Source organism: Fringilla coelebs (genome assembly GCF_963513975.1).
Source record: "Fringilla coelebs genome assembly, chromosome: 13".
In the NCBI taxonomy this organism is placed as follows: domain Eukaryota; kingdom Metazoa; phylum Chordata; class Aves; order Passeriformes; family Fringillidae; genus Fringilla; species Fringilla coelebs.
The window spans coordinates 11533273-11554470 of record NC_140039.1 but is presented as its reverse complement, the minus strand read 5'-3'; the positions used below and the strand labels follow the sequence as shown (position 1 = coordinate 11554470).

The following is a 21198-nucleotide window of genomic DNA, read 5'->3' as shown; positions in this document are numbered from 1 at the left end:
GGCTGCCGGCAGCGCCTCTGCCCTGCCAGCGCCGGCCAATATACCCGCTCCCCATTGGCGGCGCCCGCAGAACGGCCAATAGCGCGGCGCGGTGCTGGCGGCCGGGCGCGGTGCATGCTGGGGGATGTAGTCTGTGCCGGGAGCGAGCGGCCCGCCCGGCACCGGGGAAACGCAGGGCACCGACGCGGCTCCGGGATAGCGGAGAGTCGCGCTCCTGTCCCGGTGAGCCCGCCCTCCACACCGCCCCGGCAGTGAACGCGGCATCAAAACTGCTCGTACAACTTGCACTGCTGCACGTCATGTCACGGGGTTTTCCCAAGTTGAGGGAGGGTGACCTCCCGTCGGACACAGCAGCGGCGCTGGGAGCAGAACTCACCTCCGCTCCTTCCATCCGCTCTGCCCCAGCCAGAGGCGCCGTCACCCGCCCTGACACACACGGCGGGTCCTGCATAGCTCAGGCCACGGCTGATACAGTCCCCGTTGCCAGGCATGGCTGATCCAACAGCCTAAACCGAAAGAATGAGATAATGCAACACAGAGGCAGCTGAAGCAAGAAATAACAGCTTTGGAGAATCTTTCTCAAACAAGCTTTCTGCATTCCCAGAAATACGGGCCAATTGGTATCAATGTGCTACTTATCTACTTGGCCTGCTGCTGCTCAGCAGTGCATGGGAGCAGTTTTAACTGTTCAATGCCCATTCCTCACTGCAGTTAATGTGGCAACCAGAGCTTTGCCTCAGAGTGGGACTTGGGCCAGCACTGAGTATCTGGGACTCTGCGCCCCCCAAATCCCTCCTGGATATTCAGATCTCTTCTAGAGCACGTTCCTGGAAGCAGGGAATATTTTGGTTATTGTGCAGCACCTTGTATGCTGGAGTCAGCCCATTGCTCGAGCTCTCAAGACAAGGGCACTGCACTGTGAGCTGTCTGCACCAGCCAGGAAGAGCACAGGGGTGCCTGAAGCTCCCTCCCAGAGCACACTCACCTGTCTCCTGCTCATTTCTCATCTGCCACCTGCTCACTTCCTTTGATGGTACCTGATTATAGTACTGAAAGAGCCCATGAACAGATATTCCTTACTCACCTCTTCTGTCCTAGGGGTTTCACAGGCTCACACCATTGCTCTTCCAGGCTGGCGAGTTCTCAACCATGTGATTACTCCTCCAGAAGTATTTCCATAACTGTGATTATTCCTGTCATCCTTCCCTAGGCCTTTCCAGGTGCACACTCCCAGCCAGGTGGCAGACATCACCTGCAAAGATCCAGGGAGGACAGCTGGCAAAGGGAAACAAAACCACATCACACCTGTGCACACACCTTTCTGCAATTTTTTTTTTTTAAATCTTCAAGTTATTTTTCCTCCCCAATATGTCTCATTTGAGAAATAAAGCATGACCACTTATGCCAAACTTAATTTTATTTATTTTACAAACAAAAATATACATTTATTCTATATTTTCTCTCTTTTTACCACCCCCAACACATAACACACTTTGCTCAAGAACCACTTTAAGATGGCCCAAAGATTTATATACATAAATACATAACAGGAGGAAGGTCAGTCCAGGACCTAGTGCAGAAGCTCCTCAGCAGCAGAACATGGGACATTCCAGAAATACTGGAGTCCTGCCAGCAAAGGACAGGATGGATGTTGACAACCTGCACAGGTGATCCTTCAGCACTGAATTCAGATGGTAAAAAAGGCAAATTCATAACAGGCTCTTCACATCACCAAGGAGGGAAGGTAATTCCTTTCACTCAGGGTGTTGAAAGTCAACAAATACTCCTTGGGATGGAAAACCAGTTGCTCCTTTATTTCTCAACTGCATGGAAATCTTCATCTCTCTTGAGTCTGTCCAAGGCCCAGGGAAGCTTTGCAGGCTCCCCAACCCTTTCTAACCAACAGCAGCTCAGGATCAGAGTTGTAAGCAGCATTAGGAGCAGCAGCACAGCAATTCAGGCAGCACATCATCCATCCCTTTTACAGCAAGCAGCCCAGTGTGGCTCAGGCTGACTGACAGCAGTGACAGAGCACATGGAACACTTCTCTAACGTGACAAGGGCTGACTTGGCCAGCTCCTCATCCAGCCCTTGCAGTCATTGCATGAAATGGAAATGTGACAGGCTGTGACCTACAAGAAACTACTCACCTCTAGCACACAGACAGATGGAAGCCTTTTTTCCCCCAGAAGTAAATAAAATAAAAATAAAAAAGGGGGGTGAGGGGTTGGGGCACTGTTTGTTTTCAAGGTGCCAGTGCTACTTAGAGGCCTGCAGGGCAAAGTACCCAGGCAGACAGAGAAGCTGCATTGCTCATTAACAAAATAGGATAAGCAAAGGCCTGCATAGTTTTGGCAACCAATATGAATTTCATGTTCTTACCCACGTTTTCTTTCCCTGTGGTGGGAACACCTCGTAGCAAACACCATCCTCTACTTGCTAATGATCCAAACCAGCACCTCCACACTGCACCTTGCTAACTCTTACCTCCGTATTCTTCAGGAACAGCAGTGAGATTCACACAGTCCCCAAACACTGCAGATTCCCTCTTTCTACTATCCCTAATGGAAAGCTGCTTACAGCAGATCTCCACCTACCTCGAGGACTCAGGTAGGAAAGCACCCTCAAATCTAAAGGAATACACATCTTCACCCTTGGAAAGCACAGGATATCCCAGAAACCAGACTGATGCAGCCTTTATATGAACAGTTGCTGGATTGGAACACCATGCTTGAAACCGCATGCCAGACAGCTCAGACAACAGGGGTCCCTCTTCCAGCATGAAGAGGTTAATAAGAAGTTCCAGGAAGTCTTGGAAAGGACTGCTCCCCACATGCACATAAGCATTTTCAACATATTGAGCCATAAAACTTACTCAGACCAGCAGCAGTCCAGAGATCTGAACTGCAATGTAAGAGGAGGACACTGCCAGAGATACATCCACCTCTCACTGCTCTCCACTGCAGCACACCAGCCAGCTTGATTCTAGCACACCTAAGGTGTTTGAGTTTCCAGTCACTAAATTCTGACAGCTCAGACTCATCAAAGGCTTCTACTCTGCCTCAAGCACCTGAATGTCTCTGGAGCCTTCATCTGCAGAGTCACCTTCCTCCTTCACAGCACTCCCCGAGCCCCTGCCAAAGCCATGAAGCAGGGTGCACATGGAAAACACACCTACCTCAAAGGTTTTACTCCTGAAACACAGCCCTGATTCAGTGCTGTTACTTAGATTTTCCTGTGAGCTCAAATGCACAGCACTACAGCCTCCAGAGACCGGCTCACAGCTCCTTCAGCTCCACTAGACAGCAGCACTGTTTGTCCTTCTGTCTCCCTACTGTTCACTCACTTCACATCCATGCTGTGGCCTACTAGTCTTCACCAAATGTTCTCTGGGCATAGAGAACAAACAGCTCATTCCACTTCCTACCTCTTTTCCCCATACACAGAGAGCATTCCTTTTAACCACTAGCAACTCCAACTCACAATTTACAACAGTGTTAGCTGAAACCAAGGGTGAGCCCCAGTGACCAGCTTCCCTCATCAGACACTATCACCACCTGTGCTGTTGCATTCTGGCAAGATGCAGGCAGCCATGCTGCTTAGCCCAGGAAGATCATCTTTGGTTTCAACCACCAAAATCTTTCTATATATGTACAATACAGCAGTCAAATCAGCACCCTCAACCCTAAACACCATTGCTCTAAGTGAGAAAAAAGTGCTTTCAGTCACTGAAAAGGAAGAGGTGCCAGCCAGGGGTATCTTCTGGGTCATATTCACATCTGGAACATGGAAGATCAGGAAAGTTCAGTGTTTAAAGGTTTATGAACAAAACCGCTCTACATTGCTCTCATGTAGCAACAGAAAGTGTTCTTCCCAAAAGGGTTTGGGCTGCCAGCTTAGTTCCACGATAGGTGCTGGAAATCCTAAGGACAAGAGAAGAGCCATGGCAGGTAGCCAAGGACAGATTTCCAGTGGACATCCTAAGAGCTGTGGTATCAGGGAGTTTGGAAGGAAAGATGAGGCATCATGTGATTCAGGTGCCCTGCCTCAGGCATTGATGGATTTCCAACGGTCACTGTCTATGCTGTTGATGCTGCCCACGTGGTATGGCATAGAGGCCACATCATCCAGGTAGGCTGTGGTGTCAATCTGAGTGCTTGAGTAGAACCCAGCATCCATTCCTTCCTTCTTGGCAACAGCATAAGGGTGGGGTAGGTGCACATCCACATCCTCAGGTTCATCCACCTGACACTTGTAGGAGAAAAGGATCTTCGGTTCAGACCTGGAGTGATGAAAGATTTAAAATGCATGTTTTACCAACAGGGTATCACAGCTACCTATCCTTAAACTGAAACTCATTGAAATTGTGCATTCAGACCTCAAACACTCTTTAAATGAGCTTTTGGTCTAGAAATTTGTGGCAGAGTAATTGCCATAAAGTAATGCTAAATTAAGCTTTGGATGAAGTCACTTAAGAGAAATAAAAATCCTGACTCTATGTGGGAAGAATTCTCATCTTTGGGAGCTTTGAATTACTGAGGGCAACAGCATCTGAACCTTACTGAACTCCACAGCAGCCTGGCTACAGACACAAAAATGAGTCAGAACAGGAGTACACTTCAAGTTCTACCCGTGTATCTCATGAAAACCAAAACACAAACACTTGTAGATCAGCAGTTTTCATCTTGAACTCCAGACAATGTTCCCTTCTAATTTCAAAGGGATGCAGAGGTATATTTTTATATTTTAAAAGCACTATCTTCTTAGTTATTTTGAAGCCTGCTGTTTCTCAGTAATGACCAACAAATACTAGAGCTTACACTAAACCACTTGTTTTCCCGCCAAGGTGCAGTTCCTGCGAGTGGCCACACGGTGGAGACCGCGGCCTGAGAATCGACCTTCCCAGGGCCCTTCACGAGCGAGCTCGGGGCCCGCCCATGATAAGAGTCCTCAGCCAAACAGTTACTGAACTCCCTCATCCTTTCTACAAATTTACCCCAAAACCTACCCAGAACACCGTTTAAGCTCCCAGGACCCAATTCCTCATTAAGCATTTAGCTATCAACTTCAGCAGAAAAGCTCTGTACTGTAAATGATGCTGAAGAAGTGATCCTCTGAAATGTGTGAGGAATCCAGCCATCAGCTCTGCATACAAAGGATCCTTGCATAGAAGTGAGCAGCCCCAGGTCACAGAAATTCTTCCAAGGCAGAAATTAAGACTGGTTCTCTAACTGGCATTCTAGTTGCTGTCTTTATTGTACAGATTGAGAGAGCCCAAGTGCAAAACACTTAAATGACAATATATACCCATCTAAACTCCTGTTCCTGGCTACTCACCCAAAGAAGCCTTTCAGGAATGCCACATAGATGAGAGGTGCAAAGAAGCTGAAGTAAAGGAACGTGGTAGCATCAACACAGCTGTCAACAACAGAAGGGAACATGAAGGGATTTAGTACTCAAGCACAATACAGCTGGGTAACACCACTCACATCCTCCCAAAGAATCCAATTTCCCTCCAAAGTGGCCAGAGATCAAGAAAAATCATGCTAAACAAATTGAAACTGATGCAAAGTAACCACCATGGTCATCAACATATGTCACTGCTCCTAGACACTCAGGGGAACTGTGCCAAAACCCAAGGTCTGACCAAGAGCAGTCCCAGTACTCCCAATTTTGACTCACAGATGTGAGTCACTGATCGCTGCAGAATGAGACTGCAGCTATAAGGGAGTCTCTAACATATTTCTAACAAACAGACAATTTCCTCTCTTATTACCTACTAATGGCCAGACATCAGTGGACTCACATTATTACTCTCACTCCACTCAAGACAACTGCAGCACATGCAGCTCCACAACCTCTCCACTGGGGAGTTTCCCGATTTCCTGACCTGCCCTGAGGTCTTTGGGCACAAACCAGAACCAACAGGTTTATTCCTTCTTAGGAACACACCATAGGTTTGTTTTTTTGGGAGAGGTAGTGTTAAAGGACACTCAGATACAACACAAGATCCAGGGCTGCAGACCTCCTCCCCCAGGGTACATACCACAGTCCTTCTATGATATCCACACAGAGGAGGGCACTGCCCAGGCCCTGCACCAGGTTCAGCAGTGCCAGAATGCCAGCATAAATATAAAAACTCTTCCTGGCTGTGGGAAAGACATAGACACACATGAAGCTCAAGCTCAAAGACCAGCCCCATGGAAATCTGTTTGATGGAAATACCAAATCCAACAGAAGCTTCTTACCAACTTGTCTCTAAGAGCTGCTGTAGAACTAAGATTGCGTTTTCCTATCCCATGCTGGCAGGATTGATGGTGGTAAAATGGACTAAACCATACCCTCCTGCATGTGTATATGCACACACAGGATGGATTTTGAGAGCAAAGTTATAGCAACACATGCAAAGATTTAATTTGCAAGCATCTGGAACCAGTGTCAGTCACATAACTGACTGCAAGGAAAACTAAACAAAAACAACCCAGCCGAACAAGAAGCTGTGCCATTCCAATGTACAGCACTAGTAAAACTGCTCAGGAGACCTCAACAGGAGCAGCAGGGTATGCTGCACACCAGGCAGATCAGGCCCAGGACCTGTGCCTGTGACATGTGACATACATACCCCCTCCCTCAAGATACCCACACAGCAATGTCAACACTAGGTAGAGAAGAGCTTAATAACAGTAATAAGCTTAATAAGAGCTTACAAACATCTTAATAACAGCTTCTGTTTATTCAAGAGCTGCAGATATTCTGCAACAACAGCAAAAAACAAACAAACAGAAGCATTTACTTACAAAAGTAGAAGCCCAGATAAAATTTTTTGAGCATCTCCTACTTAGCCTTCCCTTCCCAGGGGATGACTAGCACACACACTTTAACATCATGTGTGCATTTCAAAGGAAGCTGTTATTAAGAAGCCATTTCTTAAGGCTCTCAGAAGATCATATATTTACATTATACCTGTATCATTAACTGAGCAGTAGGTCTTGTTTTCTTAACGTAATTGTTTAGCTACTAAAGTAGCAGTATAACTGCTCTTACTCTGCTCTCCAAAAGACACGACATACTAATTTTTCTAGGGATAAGTTATCAGTCCTTTGCCATGTTATCTAAACTCTGAGACATGGAATGCATCTGCAGCACAAGTACACACAGGAACCTTCTACTCCCATCTATGCTTTATCCTGATGCTGTATCCGTCTATACTATGGAAAACACAACAGTTACCTACAGGGCAAAGAAATCCGGTCTTTCAGAGGAGTTTTTGGAAGAATCACCACCAAGGAATAAACCTGTTGAGATAAAGAACCAACAGTTCCATGGCTGCTTGGCAACTCAACTCAGCAATCTTTGTAGGGATGGTGTGTGGTATTATGTACTCCCTACATGTCTCAGGGCAGAGGCATAAACCCTTAACATTAAACACAGTACAGACTGAAGGCCCCACAACTCTGACCCATCAGCACAAAACAGCTGAGAAACACAGGAGGGAGGAACACCTGAGCTCAGCTGGAATACAGCTGAATACAGCTTCCACCACTCCCACTGCACCTTTATTGCTTCAGCTTCCCCACCACATGAGAAGCATCCATGTTGTGCTGCAGGAGGCAGGAGGGGGATTAGGGCATTATTGTACTGAGATCACCCTCCTTGCTCCATTTAGAAAGTACAAAGAAGCTATCAGAGTGCATAAAACATTCCCAGTACTTACCAGGAAGAAGAAACAGGAGCTGGCAAGCCAAAAGTGTCTCCCACCATGGCCATAGATATTGAAGTCTTCTGCTGAGAGGTGGGCATCAGGGTACAGGATTTCTAGGGTGCCCTAGGAGACAAGTGGCACCAACATGGTCCTGTTACAAGCTGTACCCTCACTTAAATGCACACTTGGGCAAGGGACACTCTGCTCAAAGAAGTCCAGAAAGCAGCTGGCCTGCCCCCCACCCCCAACCCAACCAAGCCTTGCCCAGACCAAGATACACAGAATAGGAAGAAACTGAAGACAAGAACTGAGGAGAAAGCATGGCAGGAATCTACATCTGCAGGAAACTGGCACCAGTGACATTACAGAAGAGAGACTGAGGTGGACAGAGGATGCAAGCACTTTTCTGTCTAAAACAGACCAAGGGCTTCATTTCCATCTTTAAAGTAGACCTTTCTGCTGAAACATCCAGAATACAGTCAGCTTGGGAAAGGACACTGTCTTGTTTAGGAGTTACCCAGATAGACAGTGGAGAGCAAAGAGCTTGTAAGCACTACTGAACCCAGATATAGCTCCAACACTTGATATTTTATGAGGCTCCTCCAGCTTTATCATGTGGTAATGATCAGCTCACTGCCTCTGCAGCCAAGAGCTTGGTCCCAGAACAAAGCTCTGTGTGTTATTCTGGCACTGCCCTGAGTATAGAGACATGGGCTGACCACTGACATGCTGAGGAGGAGAATGAACCCAGACACAGATTGCATTGTTCAGGGACATGAAGACATGCCTAATAAACTGAGCCAGCAAGGCAGCTGCTAAACTGAAGAGAAGCAAGAGCCCTCAGCTCTCAAAGAGCCAGCAGACAATGGCACTGCACTGCCCTTACTTGGGAAGCACATGGTTTTCATGGCCCTTGAGGCCAGGTCCAGAACTTGTGGCTCAGGTGTGGAAAACCTCACTCTTGTTCCCAGATTCACTGAACAATGCAATCCATCCAAAACTCATTTCTTCACCTTACCTGAGCTATTTATGCAGTAAAGTAGACATGCAGATACTATCTGCTTATACACTGCCACAAGCATTCAGTCTTCCTCCAAAACCTCATCTAAAGAGCAAAGCTGCCACTTTCAGATAGGGGTCACATACTTAACTGCTTAACTTCAAACAAAGTTCCTTCTTTTGCAAATTCTTCTGCTTCAGTGTACTCACCTGGGTGACAGAATATGCCAGAGACAGCACAGTGGTGATTGCCAGCACACGTTTCACGCTCGACTTGCTCTCCAGGTGACCTGTAATTATGGGGTATAGAAATGACTCAGGATGTAATCCCAGCACTGGTTAAAAACAGTTCCTTTCAGAAGCAATAAAGGAAAACACTTTTATTTCCAGAGGCCTTCAAGGGAAGGTTAAAAGCTCACTAAAACCCATTTGGAGAGTTGAGCCTTTCACAGGCAAAAATTATATTTACAAAACAACAGATTTTAACTTGCTTTCCTCCTGTCCACACTAAGAGAAAACAACTAAGTCCTTCTGCTGGGGTCACAGGAAAGGAAAAAAAGTAATTACTCCAGCATCAAGTACACTGAGATGTTATAAAGCTGCTTCTCAGGGAGAAGAGTTGATAGAAGGCTGAGGTAGAGAAATCTGTACTGGAATATACGAAAGTAGGCAATTTCCAAAGCCCCTTCCAATCTAAATTATTCTATGAGCCCTCAAAAGATGAAAAATGCACTGCTCATGTGTCCCACTGACACATGCCACAGTGACACCCACCCTCTCCTCTACCTCTGACCCACAGGGAGAGGCATTTTCACTTGCATAACTGAAAATTTGAAGAGAAAGCATTTGAATGCAACCAGGATGGATCAAACCAATTAAGGATGGGATGAAGGGGATAGAAGGACCCCCAACAGGACTGTCTTACACAAAATGAGCTTGAAGCAAAGATCAGACTGTTGATCTTGGCATAAAAATTTTACCTAAGCTGTACTCTCCATCATATGAGTGCAGGACAAACCAAGCACATATAAACCCTTAAATCACACAAACCATAGATCTCTAAGTATAATGAGGCCTTCAGCCACTTCTAACTAAATCCCCACAATTTGCCCTTTGTATTTATTCTATAGCCTCTTCACTTTATACAATCAGCATCACCATAAACTTACAAATGCAACCTTTGTGGAAGGAAAGGCAACAGGAAACAATCACAGCACTCCTGACACATACCAAAGGCAAGGCCTAGGATCACCACACTCAGTTCAATCGCCAGAAGGAAGAACCTTGTGATCTCCCACAGGATCTGAGGGATAACAGAGACCAGATAAACATGATTAGATGAAGCCAGGAACCAGTTTGAAGTTGATAAAGCAGAACTCCAGGGGATAACAGCTTCTGAATGGCTAGTCATTTCCACAAACCCTTCTCATGCTTTGTAGGGATACTGATCACATGCTTGTTCCCTGCCCTGTTCCTGCCTGTGGAACAGAACAGTCGTGTGGGAACGAGCAAACAGCAGCTTTACAGAGAGGAAGTGGCCATGGTTTGTCTCAGTTGAGGATTTGTCACTTGTTTCAGATGTGCTCTTGCTGCTGTGCTCCCAAAGAGCACAAGTCCATGATGACCTCAAAAGTAAAATATTAAACAAGGCCAGTTCTTAAAGTAGTAGATCTGCCTGAACAAACTCTGTATTCTGCCCTCTTCCAAAGCTACTGGTCCATAAATCTAAAGCATATTCAAGTAAAAAGCACCCCCCATTCCAGCCTGTCATTGGCAACCTCATGTTTTATATGGTGAAACAAGACCAATAAAAAGCAGGTGAGGCAATTTTTCAGGGAGTCGTGCAATAAATCAGTGCCAAACCTAGAACAAGCACCCAGATTCTGCCTTATTAACCCTTTATCTCTGAACAGTGACTGGTACTCTCATGAAGATATGTAATATTTTAAGAAGCATTTTATAAGACACTTCTAATCCCAGCAAATACACAGTATGTGTGCATATAAATAAGAGAACACAAAAGAAACAGAATTGGACATGTTTACAGAAAAAACTGTCAGAGTATCTGTCTTGCTACATGATTTCCCAGTTGTTACACTTAGCAGCAACACCATAGCTGAAGAAAAACACCTTCCCACCTCTTAATTCATAATTCAAGTCCTGGACCTACATCTGCTGGACAGAGGTGAATGAAAAATGCTACAAACATCCAGCCACTTGCAACAGCAGCTCAGCACAATGCTCTGACAGTAAGATTAAAGGGATAAGCAAGGAAACCACACTGATCCCAGAGAATTAAGCCCAAACAACTGTACTCTGTAGGTAACTCCTCTAACAGCTCAAGCACTGCAGAGCTTTTTGTTTTAAGTAAAATTTTGCTACAAGTCAAATTACTACAAAGGAACAGGCAAGGATGTTCAGGTGTCAGTCTCAAAGGGGAAGTTGGTTTTATTTGCATACAATACAAAAACTTCAACATTTTCAAAGAGCCACTGGAATACTGCAAGAGTAACAAAGGCCAGGTCTTGCCTATCCTTTAAAAGTATCTGAATGTTTACCTCTTGTAAATGTATCTGAATGTTTACCTCATTTAATCCCTGTAACAGGAAACTTTTGCTGCCACAATTTGTGTGTCTATTTTAGGAAATCCATTGTTTTACCATCCTGGATGTCATGATGATTTAGATCCAGCTATCAAAACAGGATTCCAATGCACACATACCTAACAGTACTGCAAAAAAAGCACATTCCTCTTGTACACACATAAGAGGGAAGCCAGAGTAGATTTCTGTGACCAGAAGTTTACAAGGCACAGCCTCTAATGTCACTGTTGCACCTACCTTGTCAGCAACCATGGCAGCATCAGAGGCGCTCACAGTCATGGAGACAACAGCTCTGGCAATGCCAACTAAAGCCACCACAAATACCTGCAAAAAAAGAGCAAAAGTGAGCTCATGTCAAAAGGCACATATGCAGTAGCGATCAGAAACCCTTTTGGAACGCCACTTTCAGGGCAGCTTTCCAGGCTGATAATGTGTACTAAGAATTTCCTGCAGCAGACTAGAGTTAATTTCCTGAAAAAGACTCCTCAGACCCATTAGATAGGAGCAGTGCCTTGGAATTTAGGAAGGAACAATTGTCTAAACCATCAGTTTAAGCTCTGAAGAGTTCTTCACCCAATCTTTACAACAGTATCTTTAGTCTTCCCTTCATTCCACTGGAGCAGGGGAGGAGAAAAAGAAACAGACAGAAAAAACATTATAAAACCTCTGAATTACAAAACCAAGTGGTTGGTATGTCTGACTAAACCAATCATATCAGATAACAGAAACCACTCAATACCACACTACACAGTTGTGGCAAAACTAAACCTGCAGTTCTCTCACTCTGTACTAACAATGCTCAGGAATGCAGAGGAAAAGTCACCTGCAGCCACCAGCTTCAAAACATCTTACCCAGCTGCACAGTGCAATACAGAGATCCCCAACTTCACATACCATTGAAGCGTGCCAGCTCATGAGGCTCAGTTTCCCTGTGCTGTCACAGCCATACTATGCAATTAAGAGCTCAGTTGGATGTATCTACACTCCACTGTGCAGACTTACACTCTAAGAAAGTGGAGTTTTCCAGATAAAATTCTCTAAATGTCACTCTGATCCTAATGGTGAAGGTATGAGACAGCCAAACCTATCAGAGAACCAAGAGTCCAAGCTGATTCCAAGGTGGCTGCAGAATGGAAACAACCAATAAATGGCCTGCAGATGAGTTTCTCTTTCTTAGAGGAAGAAGGGACAGCAATGGCAACAGAGAATACGACAATCCCCCCTGGAGTGGAAAACTCCATGACAAAACACTGACAAAAAACATGGGTCCCTGCATATAATGGTGTTCCAGAGCTGCAACAGCTCATTGGAGAGGAACACACATCTTTTTGTTTCCTCTCTAAGCAGGCAGAGACTTTTACCAATCTTAACTCCACATTAATCACCAGCTCCACAGAAAGCATTCCCCTAGAACATGACAAACAGTCAATCCAAAGGAAGACCTCACAGAAGACACTTCCATCCTCATTTTCCAATAACATACTGAAGAAATGAGTATGAAACCGAGTTAAAGCATTTTCCTCTAAGACTGTGTGCTGGATTTGGCTGGGATAGAGGAAATTTCCTTCACAGTAGCTGCTATGGGGCTGTGTTTGGGATTTTTGTGCTGAAAACCATGTTAATAACACAAATGTTTTCATTACTGCTGCACTGCACTTACACAAAATGCAAGACATTTTTTGCCTCTCATCCCACTCCAGCAACGAGTTGGCTGGAGGTGCACAAGTTAAGAGTGGACAGCTGGCCCAAGAAATACCCCATATGGCATCATGCTCAGCACATAAAGACAGGAAGAAGGAGGAAGGAAAAGACTTTCAGAGTAATGGTGTTTGCCTTCCCCTAGTAACCATTACATGTGATGGAACCCTGCTTTCCTGGAAACAGCTAAACACCTGCCTGCCCAGGGAAAGTGGTAAGTGAATGCCTTGCTTTGCTTTCCCAGACTAACCAGAACACTGTCACATAACCATTTTCTCCAGCAGATGACCAAGCTTTTCAACAATTTGACATAAATTATTCTCCTTTCACGACCTCAATGGAAAGCTGGGTTTGTGTCCCATGCTACTTAGTGCAAGGAGCAAAGAAAGCATAAGATACTACATTCCAAGACATCAAAGCAAGAAAAGAAGAAAAAAGGAAAAGGAAAAAGTGAAGTCATTACAGGAGAACAAAATCCAGCAGATCTGGCCCCAGAACCTATTAAAAGCTTAATTCAAACTGTGAAAAAAAATGTCAACTTCCTGTAGTACACCTTCAACTAGGTAGAGAAAGCAGATTTTATCCCTGCAAGAGTTGCTCTAGGCTCTCTCCACTAGTTCAGTGATATTGTTCATGAGTGATAATAAAAATAACACTCAGTTCAAAGGCACAGTGGTACTCACTAGTATGTAGAATGTAGTGAAGATTGGGCTGGAAGTGACCCGGATTTTGGCCCTGGCGGAGGGCAGCTTCCAGAGAAGAAACATAAAGAAAAGCACATTGGGAACCAGGAGCAGGAGATCCCAGTAGCGGACTCTGCAAAAAGTAAATAACACAGGTTTTATCCCTGATCTTCAGCCCCTAGAAAGGGAGGCACCAGCCCCGGTCCCTTCTCAATCAAACTGAGAAACAAACAAAGCTCTTTTCCTTGGTCCAGGATCAGACCATTTCCTCCAACTCACCTGGACTTTCCAATGTCTTCATAGAGCAACAGCAGGCACTTGTGCGGCACGGTGATGTTGGTGTCGTTGATCACATGCGTTGTCATTGGGGAGAGAGTTGTCACATTATCCAGCGCCGTCACCAGGGCAGTCGAATGTGTGATGTTGTCAGACACAGAGAATGTCATCACAGACATCATGGACTGGAACATCCTGTCCGCCTTCTGGTCCAGATCAAACAGAGCAAGACAACCACAGCAGAGGGAAAAAAGCAATATTAAATCAGTTGTGAGTCACAGCTAAAAAAACACATCCTTGACATTAAGCCCCTGCACAACTGCTTCCTGCTTCGTACAGCCAATTATCATCATGTAAAAGACTGCAGTACACAATGAAATGCCACCTGCCTTAAGTCTGCACACAGCCATTAGGGCGGTCAGTACAAAACCACACTTTGATATCAGAGTAACAAGCACCTTCAAATGGTGCTATACGGGATTGAATTTTGTCATTCTTTGAGCTTCAGCAGATTCCTAGAAGAAATCAAGACTCAACAGCAATGTATGACATCATCAGATAGAGACAAAAACCCTACTTTACCAGGATATTTATTCTTGGTACCAAGGTCAAGAAGTGACAGTCAATAATTTGATTTCATACCCCAAAGAAAGGATGAAGGTCCCTCCTAAAACCCCATTGCTGTTACCAACTCTGAAGTCTGAGAGCAAGGAGTGCCTCACATACACCCACCTAAAAGAACTGTACAGTCTTTACCTTTCAAACCCAACACTGGCAAAAACCAACACGCAGCATTCTTTTTCTAACTCTCTGCAAGACACCAGAACAATTCTATTTTTGAGCAACTCTCTTCCCACCCTAAAGAACCCTGACTGTTAAGGTACTTCAGTAGCTACAAGCTGAATACAAACACAGGGTCCAATCACCCCTCCTGACAATCCCCAAAGGAGAGATCATAGACAACCCACAGATGCAGAAATGATAAATCTCTGACAGCCAACACCTTAAAGATGCACATTGCCAGGGACAGCACTTGAGCAGTCTGTGTGTTATAGCTAATCCAGGATTTATTTTTTAAAAATTCTCCCTGTTTGACTCCAGTCCTGACTTGCGTGGTGAAAACTGACAGCCCCCATGACAGGGCTCAGAAGGTATTTTCCCTTAGAGGTTCTGAGTGAGTCACAAGCTGGAAAGCAACAGCACAGCCCTGTGTCATCTGCTGAGCTTTCAGAGCTCAGTAGCACCTTCTTCAGAGACTCGCTTGAGACCGTCAGTCATAGGCTCTTTCTCTTCAGAGGCTGACGCTCTTCTCGGTTTCTCTAAGGGGCAAGGGAATCATCCCATCCTCAGCCAACAAACCTTCCCTTTGATTCAGCCCTGCTGAGAGATACTGCCTGAGCTGGGATTTTCTTTTGTGACTACTGTATGCTGTGCTGCACGAGAGGCATCACAGTAAATAAACACACAGATCTGGAAGGAGCGGCTTTGCTCGAAGAAGGCAAAGCCTGGGCCAAAAAATTTTACTTCTAAGTAGAAGTTCCAGCAAATGACCCTCACATTCCAAACTGATCTCTGGAAATGTCCTCTCTTCCCTCCAGCTACTCACTTCTCTGAACTGCTAAGAGAAGAATTTTTCTCTGAACAATTTTTCTCCGTTCTCTTCCTCTGTAACACCACTACATGTCAGTAGAGCTGAGGTCAAGAACAGTCACATTTTCCAGCACAGAAAAATTTCTACATGATTTTTTAAAAAGCTGGGGAAAAGTAAAGAAGAACCTCACAGACCACAGGCAGAATAACATTATCAACTGTGAACCATCACAACCTCCTAGTAGCTCTTCTGGGACAAAGAATTCCATCTGCCTGTCACACTGAAAAGAGCTCAAGTATAAAGCTGAGAGAGATTTACATTAGCAAAACAACTTATGAAAAGGACAAGCAGGCTCCATTATTTTTCACCAGAAGCCACCACTATCACGAAACAGCAGCTGCTGATAAGGAAAGGAGTTGGCCAAATGTAACAGAAGTCCAGTCACGAGGTTTCAAAGGGCAAAGCAGAATCAAGCTCACCTCTCAGCCAGGCTGCTCACTACAGCCTGGTACTTGTATTCTTCCTCCCCACATAAAGTGTACACAAAGCAGAGCAACAGAACATCCAACGTGATAAGAGAGGGCAGCCAGGGTCACCAGACAGACAGCACTGTGGTCATGCTTTTCTAATAGCTAAGGCCTACAGCAAGGATGTGGAGAACTGGCCCACTCCTGTCCAAATCAACAGCAAAAATCCCACAGCAACAGGACCAGGAATTGATGGAAAGGATCCAGCTAGGGATCAACAATACTGCTCCTTTCAGCACACTGTCCTTGCCCTGTCTAGTCCTAAAAAAATCCTGTCAGCTGAGCATATCCAAGAGCTCACTCACCACACCCTGTCTCCATGGGATGGCCTGCTTCAGCCAGCCCAGCCCATGGGGGGTAAAATCACCCCAGTGCCACCTGGAAAGAAACCAGCGCTACTGTCATGGTCTCCCCTTTTCATCCAGCAGGCAGCTCTGTACGCCAGAACACAAAATAACATGTTTTCCTACACACCAGATGAAGTCAGGCTGATTTGCTGAAGGCCAATTCCTCAGTCCAGGCCCTGAACAAGCTGCATTCAGACTAAGAACATGGGCAGGATTCCTGGGCTGCAGTGACAGAGCACTGGGAAGGGCTACTGCACCTTCAGGGAAATGTTATCTCACCAACGCATATTGGTCCTTGAATCATGGCACTGTAACAATATCAGAGCTCAGTGAAATTCAGACCTCACATCACTGGCAATTGCCTGTTCCTTCCAAGCCCACTTACAGAAAGGTGAATTACAAACTGTACAAGTTGCACCTGTAATAAAAAATCAAAACTTTTCTGTCTTTCTGCAAGCAGCATCAGAGAGTCTCTTGAGTACAGATCATGATAGGATTAAGACTGCTTCTTAAGATACTGTATTTGTGCAATAAAAACTGCACTGACCAGATCCCTGCTCAAATAAAATAACTGTTACTTCAGCAACTTAAACGCTTAAAAATACTCCAGAACAATGCAAGTAAAAAAACCAAACCAAAACAAAAAAACCCAAAACCAAGCCCACCACGACCAAAAAAAATACCCCCTTTTTTTTTTTTGGTGCTCTCTCTTCCTTTTTAAGAAATCACTTCAACCCTCTGTTTTCGTCATAAGAGTTGCATTTTTCATTTCACTCTTAGATTTTAAGACAGCGATTTTCCCTCAGTAATTGAGGCACTCCCTTCCAGTTTCACTCTCACATCTCCTTCTGACCTAAGCTTAAGCAGAAAGGAACTGCAACGAGGGATAAAAAAACCAAAGAAGAATACCAAAAGCAGAAGTATAAACAACAAGCCCAAACCCTCAGAGACAGAGAACCATGGCCCAGAGGTGGATTACAGAAATACATATCCCGGGGTTTTTTCTGTTTTGGTTTTGATTCCTGTGGAAGGCGGGTGCACAACACGCAAGGAAAGTAGCAGAGCGCGGTCCCTCGGTTCCAGGCTGGCGAGGAGGCGCCGCCTGTCTCACAGGCACAGCTGACCCCGCTGCAGTTCCAGCCCAGCCTTCAGCGGGCCAGGGGTGCCCCGGAGGCTCCGGCCATGGGGCTCTAGGAGGCCCTCGGAGGCCCGCGGCCCCCGCGCAGCACGGCCCCGCCGCCCCTCTCTCAGGCGCCGCAGTGTCGCTCCCTCCCTCCCTCCCTCCCCACTGCCCCCCTCCCGTGGCCCCGCTCCGCCCGTACCCACCGGGCCCCGTTCGTACCCAGCCCCGCTCCCGCCGCCGCTCAGTCCCGGGGTCCGGGCCCCGCCATCCCAGCCCCGGCCCTACCGCTCCCCTCAGCCGGGGAGCGTCGCTGAAGGGAGGCCGGAGCGCAGCGCCGCGCAGCCGAGCGGAGACGCGGCCGCCACAGCCGAGAGTTATCGGCCGACCCCAGGGGCGATATTGAGAGACGGTCCCCGAGAGGTCCGCGGCTGGACCAATCAGAGAGCGGGTCCTGTCAAAGGGCCCGAAAGAAATAGCGGAGCGAACCAATAGAAAGGGCCGGGAGGCGGGACTAAGGGGGCGGGTCCGCCGCGCTTTAAAGGCGCCTCGTCCCCCACACACCTGTGGGTCTCCAGCCCGGTGGAGAGCGGAGGCGGCGGGCACGGAGGTGACCCCGGGGCTGGGCCGGTCCGGCGGTCTCGGTTCTGCCGGTGCAGGGCGGCTTTCCTTTCCAGCCCGATCCCACCCCAGAACGAGCGCTCTGCCGTGCTGCACCCACCGTCACACTGCTCCGGGCGGCCAGCACGATACAGCTCCGCCGGAGTTCTGTACGGCCTCAGGATGTAAGGCAGGGCGGTTAATAATTAGGGAGATCCGATAATAAGTTCCTGCAGGGGAGAATGATTAACAGCCGGTGAGTTTGGCTTGTAGGGAGAGTTCAAAGCTGACTGAAGAAACTCGGCATAGCTTGGACAGCAGAGGCTGAAGGGAAATGCAATCAATAATTAGCAGGATTTCGAGATGCCAATAGCAGACAGGCAAAAGAGACGCTCAGTATCGTAAACAAGGAAGTAACTGTGACAAATGAGCCAAGATTTATTTAGGAAATTAAAGGAAATAACCAGCTAACACCAGCACGTTATTTTCAGCAGTAAGAGCTGACTGGCAGGGAAGTTTCAAGGAGAATGGTTTTTATCTGAGTCATTGCAAGGACTGGAGGATACATTCTGGCACGGGTTTCTACCTGTGGCTCACCTGTGGCTGCAGGGTTTGCTTCTGTAGGAATGAAAGGCTTTTGCTACGCTGAAGTTTGCTGTACAGAGCCTACACCTCTTTAGAAGATCCCTACCTTGGTCAAGTTTGCAGGTTCTGCTCTAGCAAACACTGTTCACAGAGCATTCCAGGCCCTCCTCACACACAGACAGATCTTCCTTGGCTTAAATCTGCTTGATCCTCTTCTTAGGTCAAATTTTCCAGCTAGCTTTCCTCAGCAAGCCTCATGAAGGGGTTGTACCTGGAGACTTGCCTGCCTCAGCCCTATTCTTCTGATTTTCCACTGGGTTGAAACAGGTTTTCATGCTGGTGTCACGCCTTTGGAATGACATCTGGAGAAGCCAGTCCTTAGCTTGTCTCATTTCACACTGTTGCTCAGGTTAATGATATGTTGCAATATTTTGGCACGTTCCATTTATGGATCCAAGCTCAAAGGCTTGGCTGACTCCAAGATCTCTGAGCTACAGAAAGGACACTTCTGTTTAGAGAGAGGTGGAGTGTTTCTGCCTAAGAAGTGCCTTGGTAACAGACAAGTAAAATCCATGTCTTCTCACTTGTAGCCTCAGGCACTAACTAGTTGAATGTGTTACCTCCCACATAACTGTGTCAGAAGGAGAGACTTTGCTTTCCAATCCACCTGCTTTTCCCATCTGATTCAGTTTGAGGCTGGAGCCCAGTATTTGAGACCCCAGATCCAAAAGCTGTTTCATGGTCAGGAGACTGCTGGGTGCCACTGCAAGGACTGTGACACTTTAGCTTCTGCCTTCCTCGCTGCTCGTGAGAAACAGGAGCTGGGGCATCCACACTTCTGCTCCTTTGAATTAACCAGCCCTGCCTGTCAGCCCCCACATGGTGTGGGCAAACATAACTCCCCTCTTCCCACCTCCAGGGACTGCTCCATGTCCTCAACTGCACAGATCCTTCCACTTCAGCTGAGCACTGCTGCTCCGTGCCTCATCTCCTCCAGCCAGCACCTAAAGATGGCAGGGCTCACTCCCTCTGTCCTTGCTGTGTCTCTTGGTGTTGCTGAAGCAGGACTAGAGGTGATGTTCAACAGCCTTGATACAACCTTGGGGGCTCCACGGAAAGCTGGCACGTGCTGCTGTACTCACCTGCCCTGCAGGTGTCAGAGGTGGAAGATGCAGACAAGGTGTCTAGGACAGCATTGCACCTTCATGTAGTCATCAAATTCCACTTCTGAGACATTTTATCTCTCTCAGATACTCTTTCAGCTTTTATTAGATCAGCCTACTGAACAGGATATTACTTCTGATCTGAAACTGCTTTTCTCTTCAGGTGCTGAGCAGCTGCAGGGACAGATGTACCTGTCTTGTTTCAGAGCTGTTCTACCAGCCTACTGATTTCTAGTGTTGGGCATAAATTTGCACCACAGGATACCACCTGGACTGCACTCCTGTGTCTCTGCCTTTTTTTTCCAAGGGGAATTCACTCACTAGGGCTCTTCCTGTGCTGCAAGAAGCCACAAGTCTGCAAAATCCTAGTGGTATGGTAGGATATTCAGGAGTGTGGTGCTCAGGTGAGGTCACCCCAGTGAGCAGCCTTGGCCCCATCTGCATCTCAGCCCTCTCACACACCCAGTCCATGTCTCTAGTGTAGTAGAAGGAGCCCTGTTCCATGCATGGCAACTGCCTGATTTTGGGGGTGGTTTCAGCTGCCCAAGCTCAGCTCTTGTCAAAGAGACAGAGCACCCCAGCTCAGGCATAGGACCGCTTGTAGGTGGCACCCAGAGTTAGCAGTGAAAACATGGGCATGGTGTGTGGTCTTCCAGGAAGGACAAACAGAAAATCTGTTTGTCCATCCAGCTATCTGGTGCCTGGAGAGACAGTGGCACCCTGTGGTGACACTGGCTCATCACAGTGTGTCATCTGTCAGACAGCACTAGCTTAGCCAGGTCCTGGGCTGCCTTCCCTTAAGCCATAGCATCATTTGAGTTGGAAGACTGGACATTAGGAAAGAATTCTTCATTGGAACGGTGCTCAAGCATTGAACAGGCTTTCCAATGAGGTGTGAATTCACCATCCCTGAAAGTGTTCCCAAACCACGGAGATGTGGTGCTTAGAGACATGTTTTAGTGGTGGGCTTGGCAGGGCTGGACTAACGGCTGGACTCCATGACTCTGAGGATCCTTCCAGCCTTCATGGTTCTGTGATTCTGTGGCCTCTAGGATCACCAAGCCTATAATGGTCTCTAGAAACCTACAAGTGGGGGCATCTTGGGGGTGTCCCTGTGTCTGTTTCACTCTGAGCACCAGCCAGCTCCCTGTCATGTGTCACAGAGAAGAGGCTGAGCCACTCTCCTATTTATATCATGATGCTCCTCCTTTGCTATATTAGTACCAGCCTGAATCATCCAGCTGGGCTCCTAGAAGATCCATTTCAGATTGTCAGCTGCCTCTTCAGTCACTTTTGCTTCTGGT

The 21198-nt window shown here is 46.7% G+C and overlaps 1 protein-coding gene across 3 annotated transcripts; it reads right to left on the bottom strand.

Annotated features, from left to right (window-relative positions):
* Positions 1-1408: 1408 nt before the first annotated feature.
* On the bottom strand, positions 1409-17924 carry TPRA1 (transmembrane protein adipocyte associated 1). 3 transcript variants are annotated; one of them, XM_084214219.1, is made up of 11 exons: positions 17769-17924; positions 13965-14167; positions 13686-13818; positions 11542-11628; positions 9932-10004; positions 8912-8991; positions 7715-7825; positions 7235-7295; positions 6047-6149; positions 5338-5418; positions 1409-4282 (listed from the first exon to the last, which is right to left on the bottom strand). In XM_084214219.1, exons 2-11 carry the CDS (start codon positions 14153-14155, stop codon positions 4048-4050), a joined length of 1155 nt encoding a protein of 384 aa, XP_084070345.1. In that variant the 5' UTR covers positions 14156-14167; positions 17769-17924; the 3' UTR covers positions 1409-4047. The 3 variants fall into 3 exon arrangements, with proteins under 3 accessions (XP_084070345.1, XP_084070346.1, XP_084070347.1); XM_084214220.1 differs by having other exon boundaries at positions 17753-17922; XM_084214221.1 differs by having other exon boundaries at positions 13965-14164; positions 17769-17922.
* Between the last annotated feature and the right edge of the window lie 3274 nt (positions 17925-21198).